The 14,988-nt window shown below is 37.4% G+C and overlaps 1 protein-coding gene across 12 annotated transcripts in view; it reads left to right on the top strand.

Moving 5' to 3' along the window:
* LOC127873113 (WD repeat-containing protein 64-like) overlaps positions 1 to 14,988 on the top strand; it is a 61,124-nt gene that overhangs the window by 20,712 nt on the left and 25,424 nt on the right. For all 12 annotated transcript variants that reach the window (XR_008045979.1, XR_008045978.1, XM_052416753.1 and 9 more), the window contains 11 exons: positions 128 to 261; positions 1,207 to 1,334; positions 2,247 to 2,420; positions 4,144 to 4,327; positions 5,835 to 5,998; positions 6,855 to 7,109; positions 8,558 to 8,682; positions 9,832 to 9,963; positions 11,031 to 11,139; positions 12,984 to 13,056; positions 14,425 to 14,712. Coding sequence is in view for 10 of the 12 variants with exons in the window: in XM_052416753.1 (XP_052272713.1) it covers positions 128 to 261; positions 1,207 to 1,334; positions 2,247 to 2,420; positions 4,144 to 4,327; positions 5,835 to 5,998; positions 6,855 to 7,109; positions 8,558 to 8,682; positions 9,832 to 9,963; positions 11,031 to 11,139; positions 12,984 to 13,056; positions 14,425 to 14,712 (1,766 nt within the window). In the remaining 2 variants the exon portion in view is untranslated. The remainder of the gene's footprint in view (positions 1 to 127; positions 262 to 1,206; positions 1,335 to 2,246; positions 2,421 to 4,143; positions 4,328 to 5,834; positions 5,999 to 6,854; positions 7,110 to 8,557; positions 8,683 to 9,831; positions 9,964 to 11,030; positions 11,140 to 12,983; positions 13,057 to 14,424; positions 14,713 to 14,988) is intronic.

The following is a 14,988-nucleotide window of genomic DNA, read 5'->3' as shown; positions in this document are numbered from 1 at the left end:
CAAACGATTCTAAAGTTATTCAACAGGTATTGATTTTAACAATACACTCCTGATAATCCAATAAATTCTATGTAAGTGTAATGCATATCCTCTTAATTCTGGTACTTACTAGTCATTATTGTTCCAGGGAACCACGGAGTGTGTCCATTCCAAAGGGAGTTAATGCCTTTGATTACTGCGTAAAGGCCAACATCATTGCCACTGGTGGTGTTGATAAAATCATACGCGTCTGGCACCCGCATATATTCTCTCGACCTACAGGTGACCATTCTCTAACTTCATTTAGCAAATGTAGTAGGAATATGTAGTAGAGTGTTTTTCACCTATTGTGGGAAAAGGCAGTTATTTTTTTGCACTTTTTGAGATAGCTTTTCATATATGGGAAAAAGCACAGTCTTGGTGTACAGTAAAAACTGTATGCTAATAAAAGCTCTTTAAAGAATGTGAAGCTATAATATGATTTACATTATAAAATCAAAATAAAACACCTTGTGTATCATTATTGTAATGTTTAATTATGAACACAAACTCGTGAATACTTGGTAATAAGTTTGATCTGTATGCCTTTCTGCTAATGAAAGCAACCAAATATAACTATTTTTAATAAAATTAAGAAATTTGATTTATAGATGAACAGCTATCCCTCATTATTTGCCAAAGGACAAATAGCCAATAGGACGAACCACTGAAATAAAAGCATCCTTTTTGTCCCCTACCGGTAAAACCGGAGGGGACTTATGGTTTGCACTCCCTGTGTCAGTCTGTCAGTCTGTCAGTCCGTCACACTTTTCTTGATCCTGCGATAACTTTAAAAGTTCTTCATATTTTTTCATGAAACTTGAAACATGGATAGATGGCAATATGGAGATTATGCACGTCATTTCATTTTGTTCCTACGTCAAGAATTTTGGCAACAAATATTTTAAAAAAATAAAAAATTTACTGACAATGGTGGAGTTTCACTGGTAGGGGACAATATTGCTTGGCAATCTCTTGTTATACAAAAGTCATGTTTTTTTGTCTGTTATTTGGAGAACATTTTTTCAATACTTACTAAATTGTATGTGTAACTCAAATAATCAAAATTTGACCTTACAATTCTAAAAGGAAAGAAACTACAACATTTTTTATCAATTTGTGCGGAAAAAATAAATATATTGTTTGCCATTAGTTATAACTAAGATTGAGGGTTGCTACCCATTGCAGGCAAGCTGTTGGGTCATCTGTTTACCATAGTGGATATCTGCTGCAACGAGCGTGATCAGCATATCATCAGCCTGTCTACAGCCCGCGTCTTCCGAGTGTGGGACATTCACACACTCACCAGTCTACAGGTACGAGTCAACATGAGGACAGTTATTCCGGGAAAACTGGGCTTTATTCATGTGCATTAAGTGTTGCCCCAGATAAGCCTGTGCAGTCTGCACAGGCTCATAAGTGACATCACTTTACTCTTGTATTGAATTTAATGTATGTCTCTTTTTTTTTAAACTCCAGTGAAATGCACACAGGCTAATCTAGAACGACACGTTTTTACTTGCATTAAGCCCCGTTTTCCCAGAATGAGGCTCAGTTACTCAAGTATGTGACAAAGCTCTAGTTTAAGTTTTCCACCAGAAAGAAATTATGGTGATCATTCTTTAGCTCAGTTTTTGTGCGACGAACATGGTAAGTCAGCGGTATAATATAAATAAATTATTATTTATTGATTAATTCAGCTCTATGAAAAACATGAATGTTGAACAGATTCTTCGACCATTTGCTTCAGATATTCACGGAAAGCTTTTCATAGAGGGGAAAATAAAAACCTTGTGGTATATCACTTAAATGTGAAAACTTCATGTTTTTAAGAATTCTGTAAAAAATTTGAAGACACATGATAGTCCATGAAATAAAATGAAAATAAAACACCCAGTGTGTCATTATATTGTAATGTTTTTTTATGAACACAAACTTGTGAATACTAAAGCATTTAACCAAATGTAACCATGTTTTAACCTATTTATGCCTAGCGTCTAGAATAAAGGCCTTGGCAAACAGCGTAGACCCAGATGAGACACCGTACGATGCGGCGTCTCATCAGGGTCTGCGCTGTTTGCTTAAAGGAATTTCTGTAAGAAATATACTAGACATCCCTAATTTGGGGAATAAATTGAACCAATTAAGAAGGATGGGAGAGTCCACTAGGCATAAATGGGTTAATATTAGCAAGAAAACTGGTTTATAAATGTACAGCTTTCCCACAGGTATTCACAGACAATGAGGAGAGGCCCGGAGAGAAGCGTATCTACTCCATGCTGTTTGACAACAAGAGTGAGCGACTTCTGACGGGCTCCAGCGTCATCGACTCCTGGCCCCTCACCCGGGCTGTCCAGGACACCATGCAGGTCCCACAGACCCATGATCGACCTCTGAGTCAGGTGGGGCTCATTATAGTTCAGTTTAAACCTATTTATTAAGCTGGATTGCATAAAAAGCTGTTAGAAACTCACTCAAGTCAGTGTCTGGGGTAGATCCAGTACTTGGTGTCTTCGAAAAGTTCTTAAGACCGCTGTCACAGTTGGCATTGAACTCAATACCTCCTGGTTGCTTAGAATCATTTTCTAACATGGTTGGTCTCTGACCTATTTAGTTCTGGAATCCATGACTTACAATGTTGCTTTTCATATTTTCTGTTTTTGCACTACACAAATGATCTTGTCATTATTAAACCTGTCCACTGAAGTTATTCCAACTATAACCTAAAATGCACTCATTTTTTTCCTACATTTGTTTACACAATTGTCTCTTACCTTTTTATGCACACAATTGTCTTTGACCTATTTGTGCAGACAATTGTTTCTGACATCTTTATGCACACAATTGTCTATGACCTTTTTATGCACAATGTCGTCTCTGACCTATATGTTCACATGATTGTCTTTGACCTATTTGTGCGCGCAATTGTCCCTGACCTATTTATGCACATAATTGTCTCTTACCTATATGTGCACACAATTTTGTCTCTGACCTTTTTATTTACACACTTGTCATGACTTCTTGCACACAGCTACCTCTGACCTCTTTATGCACACCATTTTCTTATATCCGTTTTTGAACACAGCTGCCTCTTACCTAATTGTTCATGCTATCTAACAGCTTGTTTACAACTGCTGACCTATTATTCATGCTATTTTACAGCTTGTTGCAGCATCTGACCCATAGTTCTTGCTATCTAACAGCTTGTGTTCGATTGGGATCTATTGTTCATGCTTTCTAAAAGCTTGCGTACAATTGTCTTGCACTTTTATGCACATCATTATCTCTGACCTATTTACTCACACACCTGAACCTGACCTATGGTTCATGCTATCTAACAGCTCTTATGCATTGTTGATGCCATCAAACAGCTCTTGTACAATAGGTACCTTTTTATGTGTTAACCACCTGTGCAATTCTCCCAAACATTTTATGCACACAATTGTTAATGACCTATTTATGCATAAAACTGTCTGAACTATTTATTCCTTTTTATGCAAACAACTGCCTCTCACCTATTATTCATGCTATCTGACCAATTGGTCATGCTATTTAACCTAATGTTCATGCTATCTAACAATTCATGTACAACCTCTGACCTATTGTTTGTGCTTTCTAACAGCTCATGTACAACTTTCTGACCTATTGTTCATGCTATATAACTTATGGTTCATGCAATCTGACCTATTTTTCATGCTTCCCATTGTTCATGCTCTCTGACCTATTGTTCATGCTTTCTGACCTATTTTTCATGCTCTCTGACCTATTGTTTATGCTATCTGACCTATTATTCATCCTCTTTGACCTATTATTCATGTTCTCTGACCTATTGTTAATGTTCTCTGACCTATTGTTTATGATATCTGACAGCTTGTGTACAACCCTCGTTCCTATGGTGCTTGCTATTCTATCAGCTTGTGTACAACCTCTGACCTACTGATGCTATCTGACCAATTGTTGATGCTATCTGGCCTACAGCATGTGTACAGCCCTCTGACCAATTGTTCATGCTATCTAACATCTCGTGTACAACCTCTGACCTATTGTTCATGCTTTCTGACCTACTGTTAATGCTATCAACAGCTTGTATACAACCTCTGACCTATTGTTGATGTTATCTAACAGCTTGTGTACAACCGGGATCTTGGTCAAGTGGTGACCGTCTGCACGGAGTCTGTCTTGAAAGTGTGGGAGATGGAGAGCGGGAAACTTGTGTACACGATCGTGGAGGCCCACAAGAATAGCGTGGAGATCACGGCTCTAACCCTTGACTCATCTGGCTATAGGCTGGCTAGCGGGGCGTTCGATGGTGAGCTACATATTGAAAATTGGCAATTCTTTGTTTACCGGTAATAGCCTTGTTCTGGGTAAAGTAGGCTCAATGCATTTGCTTTAAGTGTCGTCCCAGTGCAGTCTGCACAGGCTAATCAAGGATGACATCTACCACATAAACTCTATTTTTGTTCAGATGATACTTTCTTTATATGAATAATTCCATAACGACTCAGTGTTGTCCCTGATAAGCTTGTGCAGACTGCACAGTCGTATCTGTGATGACACTTTACACAAATGCATAAATCCCAGTTTTCCCACAGGGAGAGAAATATGGTCATATACTGGTGGGTCATAAAATTTCAAATAGCATGATCACTTAAAACATTATCTCAGATACTGCAAGACGAATATATTTTACACAGGTGATCCTATAGAAACAGACATAAATGAAGTTACGAGAGAAAGAGGTGCATTTTTTTACATTCACGATGTAACAATCTGGGATTTTTGCTCCACTTATGTAAAAAAAACAAAAAACTTACTGCTGAACTGGTATAAAACAGGCTTATTGCTGCACACATTTGAAGGAAATTGTAATCACTGCTGTATTGATACGAAACTTGCTTTTGATGTTATTGTAAAACCAAGATCCATTAATATATTTGAGTGTTACAGAAGAAGAGTACAAAAAGGTCAAAGTCACCAGTACTGAACATGATCTTCACCTTGCAACCTTTATTTATTTTATGCTTTCCGGTGGTTTATAGAGAAATATCAGTGAATTAAAACTGATAATTTCACTGTTTCAAACAGTGAAAATTAACAGTGAAAATTATCTATAATGTTCACTGTTTACTGTGAAATGACGTCATTTTTGACGAAATGACCTCATTATCCCAGCAAAATCTTTACTTAAACTCTTTAACAATGTATATAAACGGTGAAAAAAAAAGCATAAAATGAAGAGAAAATTTGTTGGATTCCTTAGAATATCGATTTTAATTCACTCGTGATCATAGAAAACATTTATTTTCACTCGTGGCTGCACCACTCATGAAAATATTATTTTCTATTATCACCCGTGAATTAAAATCGATAATCCACCGAATCCAACAAATATCCTCTATTTAATCTTGTTTGTTTTATTCATTTGCAAAATCAACTGCTACTTTTATGGCATTCCCTGGCTTGCATGCTGTTTGTGTAAGAAAAGGGAATATTGAAAACTTTGTGTAAACTATAATATGAGGCACGTTCAGGGAATACTGGGCTTAATGCATATGCTTAAAGTGTCGTCCCAAATTGTTAGCCTGTGCAGTCAGAACAGGCTAACCAGAGACAACCTTTCCATCTTATCTTGATTTTTGCTCAGAGGGACACCTTTCAAAGAAAACATTCATTAAAATCGTCAAGTATAGTCCCTGATTTGCCTGTGCAGACTGCAAAGGCTAATCTGGGATGACACTTTACACACAGGCATTAAGCCTCGTTTAACAAGTGCAAGGCTGATATTAATACACAATCTTATCCCATTGACAAAGGTTCCATAAAAATCTGGGATTTCGGCTCTGGCCAGTGTATAAAGGAGAAGAGTGGGAGAGCCTCCGATGAGGATCTTAGCATCACTGGACTGGTGTACGCCAAACTGGAGGACGACAGAATACTCATAGCATCCGGCTGGAATAATAAACTCAAAGTGTTCCTGGTAAGTGTGGTGTACTCATGGTGAAGAATGAGTTCTTTATTAGTTGTGTTCGGAGAAAACTGGGCATAATTCATGTGCGTAAAGTGCCGTCCCAGATTAGCCTGTGCAGTCCGCACTGGGACAACACTTTCAACTTTTATGAGTTTTTTTGTTTAAATGAAGTGGACTGCACAGGCTAATCTGGGACGACACTTTACGCACATGCATTATGCCCAGTTTTCTCAGAATGCGACTCATATTACCTGAGCATGTATAAGCTTGCTCTGGGAAAACCAGGCTCAATCCATGTGCTTAATGTGTTGTCCTAGATTAGCCTGTGCCATATGCACAGGCTAATCAGAGACAATACTTTAAGCAATTTATGTATTTTTCATTTAAAGGAGGTCTCTTTGCGGCAAAAATCCAGTTCAGGTGTAAAGTGAATTGCACAGACTAATCTGGGACAACACTTTATGCATATGCATTAAAGCCAGTTTTCACAGATCCCGGCTGATATGTTGAATGACATATATTGGTTTTTCACATTTTGTCACTCCAAAACTTAGATGTGCATTACACATGATTGTGTGTAATAGACAATTGGCTCATGGTTTAAAGCTTATCTTTGTTTTTTAATCTTTGTTTTATTTTAATAGTGGTGCAGATTGGGATATCATATGCTCCATCCCTACTTTTAGAGGGTTATATTCATATTCTCTCAAAAACATCATATACAGGTTTTATCAATGAATCGAAGTCCTAAGTGCCCTATATCCTGTTGGGCACAGTTATGATGTCTTCAAGGACAATATTTGTTTAATATTGCCTCAAATAAAACGTGCACTTCTACTCTAATTTTCTATCTCTCTTTTTGAAGGACACGAACGAAAATTACGACTTGCCAGTGATTAGAGAATTCAACGACATCTACTACTACACGCAAACTCCCGCCCTGAGTGCTTCCAACCCCGCCCCGTATGACCCCTTCAGACAGAGCCCTCTTCCAGACATTCAAGGGGACACAAAGGTTTCAAAAGGGTCCAATAAGGACCCCAGTAACCATGTCGAGGATGAAGGTGTGAGCAGGCAGCCAACCATGTCAAGTCATCAGATGTCAAACTTGTTCAAAAAGGTGGGTTGTAAACTGTTGTTGTTTCTTTTAATTTGTTGCCAAAATTCAGCCCCAAAGCCCATGTAAAAAAATACTACACCAAATGACAGACTAAAATTTCCAATTATTTTTATTCTCCCCGAAAATTTTCGGGGAGCATATAGTTGCCAGTTTGAAGTTCCTTCCGTACTTCCTTCCTTACCGTTTCTCATAGCACCTTCAATACTTTACCGATCTCTTTCATATTTGGCATGTAGGTACCTTGCATGGATCTCTACCTTTTGATGAGGTTTGAGGTCACTGGGGTCAAGCTCAAGGTCACAGAGGCTAAAAATAGATTATTTTAGGTGGTTATTAACACATAAATTGACAAATCGCATCATAGGGGAGCATCCATCAGTTTCAGTGATATTCTTGTTTGTTCTTAATAAATAATATGCAAAATCTATTTAATCTCTCTTTCTAGCTCAATAAGTTGAAACTTAGTAATATGATACATAAAACAATTTTATAATAAATATTAAAGTATTTGTTAGAAAAACAAACACCCTAATTTCGCAATTCATGTCAAAATGATGTGATTTATCACCAACGAAAGGGCCCCAAACACATTCCCAAAATGTTGAAAAAAGCACTGTATGCTTTTATGCTAAGCGGATATAGGTTTTCTTTAACCCTTTACTGCTGAGATAAGCTTTTTGATTTATTGTCTCTCAGAAAATTAAATTAAATGTAATACCTTAATACCTAATTCAAGTTTTTAAGGCTTCATTTCCAACGCTTTAATACTGATGAGCAGCAAACAGCATAAAACCTGCTCAGACTGAAAGTCACTCGCAGGCTAAAGTATTTGGTGTTGTGCTTGTTACATAGGACCAATTTCATTTTGCTTCTGAGCTTGTAATGGTTAAGCTAAAATTTATGTATAAGGAATGTTTAAATTCTACCTCATATGCAGTCTAAATAAGGGGTATCCTATAAACAAAAAAATCCATAAAAGCTGAAAGTGTTGTCCCTGATTAGCGTGTGCAAGCTGCATAGGCTAATCTGGGATGACACTTTACGCTCACGCATTAATGTATAGGTATTACACATTTTTTTAGAAAACTCTAACTTAACATCATTGTATAGATGTTTGTCACTTGCTAATAATTTGAGATGCATTCTGAGAAAACTGGGCATAATGCATGTGGGTAAAGTGTTGTACCAGATTAGCCTGTGCAATCCACACAGGCTAATCAGGGACAACACTTTCCGCCTAAATTTGATTTTTGCTTAGAAGAGACTACATTTTAACGAAATAAGTCCTAAAAGCGGAAAGTGTTGTCCCTGATTAGCCTGTGCAGACTGCATAGGCTAATCTGGGACAACACTTTACGCACATGCATTATGCCAAGTTTTCTCAGAACGCGACTCATTTTGGTCTTTCCAGAATGATGCTGATTTTGTTGTGTTGTTTCTGTTCCCAGGAGTACATGCTGATGTCCCACGAGATCTCCTGCGTTGTTCCTTTCGGGCCCGACACACTTCTCACGGGCTGCACAAATGGAAATATCATAGCTTGGGATATTGACAAGTCATGTGTTGATAAAGTGTAAGTTGCTCATTGTAATATATAAGCCTCGCTGTAGGAAAACAGGGTCACATGCTAATAATGGAAGACACTTGCGCATTTATGGTATTTTTTGTTTCAAGGAAAACTCTTTCAACAAAACTCTAGTTTATACAGAAATTAAGTGTGGTCCCTGATTAACCTATGCACATGCATTAAACCCTTTTTTCCAGAGGCTCAGATTAAAAAAAAAAATTGATTTGAGATTATTAAAACATGCAGTGATTGTGGATTTTTTATCCCTCCCAGTTAAGCTGTCTGATTGTTTCTTAATTTCTTTAAAGAATATATTGAAAACTATTAGAGATATACCCTTGAAACTTAAAAAGTAAATAGTTGTCATAGGGGTGCATGAACAAAACCACCAGGTTTGCTTCCATTTTTTTAGAGTTATCACCCTTTGTTATTTTCATATTTGAAGTTTTGGCAGGGGCATATCTTCAAAACTTGCAGAGGTGTCTAATATAACATATTAGAAAATTAATTCATAGATTACAGATTAAAGAAAACAAAATTTTATCCACAGATTCTGAAGTAAGGTTTAGTTTAACATAATTTTGTAGAGAAGAACTGCTTTCTTATATATCATAGGATTAGCCTTATTTACAGAGGTTAAATTAGTTTTCTGATTGATTTTTTTCTACCACTAAATAATTAACATGTTTGTACTGTTTTGAAACGTGTCAGAAAGGTATATTGTATGTCTCTCAATTGATATACCCTTTATGAAACTCCACTGAGGCAAAAAAATAGAGATACCAAGGGTGTGTATGAAGTTATTGAATTTGGTAAACTTTTCAATATAAGATGCGCCAAACCTTTGAATTACATGCATAAGGATTTAAAGCCTTTTTCCTCTGTGTAAAGATTGATATCAGCCTCGCTGTAGGAAATTGGGGTTTCATGCCTGTGTGTTTAATGTCGCCTCAGATTAGCCTGTGCAATATGCCAAGGCTAATCCAGGATGACACTTTCCACCTAAATTCAATTTGAGCTAAGAAGAGACCTTTAAATGAAAATACCATAAAGGCGGAAAGTCCACACAGGCTTATCATTATATGCACATGAATAAGGTCCAGTTTTTCCCGACTGCAGCTCTACTTTATGTGCATGTGTGTCGTTTACTTCCAGGTTTCACCTTCCCGATGGTGACCAACCCCCGGCATCACGTGGACAGAGTCGAACGACCAACAGAGAGAAACGTGTACACAACATTCAGATCTTGGTACACAAAACCAGACGACTTGACCCAGCATTTATCCAGTATGGCGCCTTCGTTTTTTGCCTTGTTCTTTTGATTTTGTGTTTCCTTTTTTTATTTTTTTATTGTGTTCATCTTTTTTTTTATTTTCATGTTCTTTTGTTGTTGTTTTTTCCTATCTTTTTAGCTCACCTGTCACGAAGTAACATGGTGAGCTTATGTGATGGTGTGATGTCCGCGTCCGTATGTGCGTGCGTCCGTTAACAATTTGTTTGTGTAGACAGTAGAGGTCACAGTTTTTATCCAATCTTTATGAAATTTAGTCAGAATGTTTATATTGATAAAATCTGGGTTGGGATTGTATTTGGGTCATCTGGGGTCAAAAACTAGGTCACTAGGTCAAATACTAGGTCAAATAATAGAAAAACCTTGTGTAGACAATAGAGGTCGCAGTTTTCATCCAATCTTTATGAAATTTGGTCAGAATGTTTATCTTGATGAAATCTTGGTTGGGATTGTATTTGAATAGTCAGGTGAGCAATTCAGGGCCATCATGGCCCTCTTGTTTTTCATTGTTGTCTTTTTGTCATCTTTGTTTTTCGTTCCTAACATTTTCGTCTTTTTCCTTTCTTTTTTTCTGTTATTGTTCTTTTCTTTTATTGTCTCTTTCTTTTTTTGAATGATAGTTTTCAATTGTATTGTCTTCTTTTTTGTTCTCCTCTTCTTGTATTTCTTTTCTGCGCTTGTTCAAAACAGCAAACACTGCTTAGAATGTAATGTAAACATTAAGAAAATGCTCAAGAATACTTAAGAAAAGAGATATTTTAAAAGCTAAGGAGATAAGGATAAGATTCAACTACAATATTTGAGGGGAAAAAAATTGCCATGTTCTGGGAAAACTGGGCTTAATGCATGTGCTATAGGTACTGTCCCAGATAAGCCAGTGCAGTTTGTCTGGATTTGTTATTAGAAGATACTTTTTTTCACACAAAAATCCAATCAAGCGGAAAGTATCGTCCCTAATTAGCCTGTGCAGAATGAAAGGCTCGTCTGGGACGATACTTTAAGCACATGCATTAAGCCCAGGTTTCCCAGAACAAAAGTAAAATGCCCCCTGGTCTGTGTGCAGGAAAGAGCCTTCCTTCCATGGGAGTGCCAAGGTCCCAGCTGAGGGTGAGACAGAACAAGGGGCCACAACCCAAAGGAGTGACGCTGAAACAACGGACTCACAAGACAAGGTAGGAAGTTGGTAATATTACACGGTTAGAAAATTGCGTATCCTTTCTCAGATTGAAATTCTGGACCCTTCTTCTCGTGGGGTGAAAACACAAGACTAACAGTACAAGGTAGAAAGTTGCTAACAATACAGTTTTTGAAGAGAACATTTTGCGCCCTGTGTGGGACTTGATTCTGTGACCTCTCGTCTTGTAAGGAAAAAATTTAGCTGCTCGAATGGTAATCAAAGCAGGGAACCGTAGTTATCATAGCAAGAGCCCTCTAGACTGAGCTAACTGAGTGTCTACACAAATTAGTCCCTTTACTGACCTAGATCATATGCCACAATTGTTTTCTTTTATTTATGACAAAATAAACAATTAAAATGATTTTTTTTTCATTTTTCGTCTAAAAATGCAGTGAGAGGCTTATAGTGGTTGTCCTGTTCTTCGTTCTTCCGCCCATCCATATAAGTTTAAACCTAAATGACACGATTTGGATAGAATCAATACTGTTTGCTACAAAGTTTTGATACATGTATGGATGTCATCATTGAACTTCTCAACACACCCACATCATCTGACATCAGCACACCCACATCATCTGACATCTCAACACACCCACATCATCTGACATCAACACACCCACATCATCTGACATCTCAACACTACCACATCATCTGACATCAACACACCCACATCATCTGACATCTCAACACTACCACATCATCTGACATCAACACACCCACATCATCTGACATCTCAACACACCCACATCATCTGACATCAACACACCCACATCATCTGACATCTCAACACACCCACATCATCTGACATCAATACACCCACATCATCTGACATCAACACACCCACATCATCTGACATCTCAACACACCCACATCATCTGACATCATTTTGATATTGACATTTACCTACTTATGAACTAATTGAGAAATATTTTGTAAACCCAAAATACTGCATGCTATAAAGCTTTGATACTTACATGGATGTTATCTATGAACACTATCCAGACATCCACATCACCCGTACCTCACTTTTACCTTCACATAGACCTCTATGAACACTATCAAGACATCCACATCACCCGTACCTCACTTTTACCTTCACATAGACCTATGTTTAAACATTCAGTATTTCCAGATTCTTGGTTGACCCAAATTGCCAGGTATCTTGTTAACCCATTTATGCCTAGCGTCTAGCCAGGTATCTTGTTAACCCATTTATGCCTAGCGTCTAGAAAAAAGGCCTTGGCAAACATCGTAGACCCAGATGAGACGCCGCTGTTTGCTTAAAGGAATTTTTGTAAGAAATATTCTAAATAAAGAAATAAATATACTAGACATCCCTAATTTTGGAAATAAATTGATCCAATTTAGAAGGATTGGGGAGTCCACTAGGCTTAAATTGGTTAAATCAATCTTGGTTCCTGCAAAGCTTTAATACTTGCATGGATGGAAACTTAACACATCATAAGCACACTCAGGTCACCTGATATAATTTTGACCTTGTTATTGAACTAAATTTTTACTGAAAAGAGGTTTTGTTATCTGCAAATGGTGATTTCTGACACGACTTCCTCCTGTGTTTCTATGAAGACCTTAGAAACCAACAAAATTACTTTAAGTTATAAGAAAACATGAATTAAAGAAGAATATCTGACAAATTTGTCAGTCATGAAGCATGTAACAAACACATTTGTTTTTAGGCCTAATTGAAATTGTCTTGGAGTAACACAAAAATATATTGATTCTTTTAAATAAAACGGAAGTTGAGGTATTGTATATTTTGTCTTTATTTGTTGTTTCATTGTGAATCCACACAATAATGTTGTCCTGAAATGTTTTCAGGAGAAGCAGCCTCCTGAGTCAAAGGCAACGGATGAACAGAAGGACGAACAGAAGGACTCAGATGATGATGAAGGTAAGAACCTCTTGCACAAAGCAATATGAATGTCATTCTGGAAAAATGGGACTAAATGCTTGTGCCTAAAGTGTTGTGCAATTTTCACAGGCTACTCAGTGACAACACTTCTGCCTAGACTGGATTTTCTTTTAGAAAATACTTTGTTTAAATTAATAAAACACCATAAAAGCATAAAGTGTTGTCCCAGATTACACAGGCTTATCAGGGACATCACTTTCCTCTATCCTGGAATTTTTAGCTCGGCTGTTTACGGAGAAAAACAGAGGTATTGTCATAGCCAGCTCGTCGTGTCTGTCGTCGTGTCCGCTGTCAGCGTCGTGCTAAAACCTTAACATTTTGTCAAGGTTTTGAACATTGGCTCTAAAATTAAAATGCTTCAACCTACCACTTTGAAACTTCATATGTAGCTGCACCTTGATGAGTTCTACATGCCACACCCATTTTTGAGTCACAAGGTCAAAGGTCAAGGTAACTGTGACCTCTAAAAAAAAATCAAAAAAATCTGACAAACTTTCATCTATTCAAAACTGCACCAGCAGCCGAGCATGGCACCCGTTATGCGGTGCTCTTGTTTCATTTAAAGAATGTCTTCTTAAGGAAAATCCAGTTTAGGAGGAAAAAACTGACTACACACTCTAATCTGGGACGATACTTTACGCACATGCTTTAAGTCCGGTATTCCAAGAGCTAGTCTCAAATAATCCTATCAACATGAAGCAAGTTTATAGTTGTAATATACTTTTTTTTCTACAAAAGCCAATAATATTTATGGTAAATAATCACATAAATGTTATTTGATAGACAATCTTGTGTATCAAAAGACAACTCCAAGGAACAGAAAAAGAAAGATGACCAGAAGAGTGTAAACAAACACAATCCAGGCGTCATCTGTGAGGGTAAAAATGCTGGAAAAAAGGGGATTAATTCATGTGTGTTAAGTCTCATGCCAGATTAGTGTTGAAACTTTCCGCTTCTCAGGAATTTTTTGTTCAGAAGAAACAATTTATGCAAATGCATTTGTGTCTTGTTCTGATAAAACTGGGAATAATACATGTGCGTAAAGTGTTGTCCCAGATTAGCCTGTGCAGTCCGCACAGGCTAATCAGGGACAACACTTTCCGCTTTAATGGTATTTTTAATTTCAAGGAAGTCCCTCCTTTCCGAAAATTAAGTTAAGGCGGAAAGTGTCAACCCTGATTAGCCTGTGTGGACTGCACAGGCTAATCTGGGACGACACTTTACGCACATGAATTAAGCCCAGTTTTCTCGTTGCACAATTTACGCAAATGCATTTAGTCCATTTTTCCCAGAACGAGGATCATTGCTTAATTGATATAAATATTAATACAATTGTTGTTACTTTAGATGAATCTAGCACCAATTCAAAAGAAGAAGAGGAAAAGAAAGACGACGAGAAGAGTGTAGACCAACAGGATCCAGACGTCATCCGTGAGCGGGAAAATGCTGCCAAGTACATCGTGGATACGTACGACCCCATCATAGTCACAGTGCATCAGGACTCGTACATACGTTTCTGGAACACCGAGGGGCACGTGTTGCGGGAGGTAACCGCGGTTACCAGACGGACCGGCACAGCAGTTACTGCCGTCTGCCATGACGCTGACTGCAATTTTATGATAACTGGCGACCACAGTAAGTGGATATTTGGTAGTTTTGAAGTCTTGTTCACCCTTTACCAATGTATACATATATGATATATGCTATTTGTCAAAGTCAAAATGTGTTTGTAATACTTTGGGAACAACTCATTTTGAGCCATTTAGGCAGGCATTCATAAGTAAGATGAAACTATTGAATCTTGTATCTTTCTTATGTAGATACTTTGTAGTTGATTATACGTATTAAATGGCAATATTTATGACATGGATTTAATGTAAATTTCTTTAAGCAGCATGCTATTTTAAGTTA

The sequence above is a fragment of the Dreissena polymorpha genome, chromosome 3, assembly GCF_020536995.1.
Source record: "Dreissena polymorpha isolate Duluth1 chromosome 3, UMN_Dpol_1.0, whole genome shotgun sequence".
In the NCBI taxonomy this organism is placed as follows: Eukaryota; Metazoa; Mollusca; class Bivalvia; order Myida; family Dreissenidae; genus Dreissena; species Dreissena polymorpha.
The sequence above is the reverse complement of the archived record's forward strand: the minus strand, read 5'-3'. Positions and strand labels throughout refer to the sequence as shown.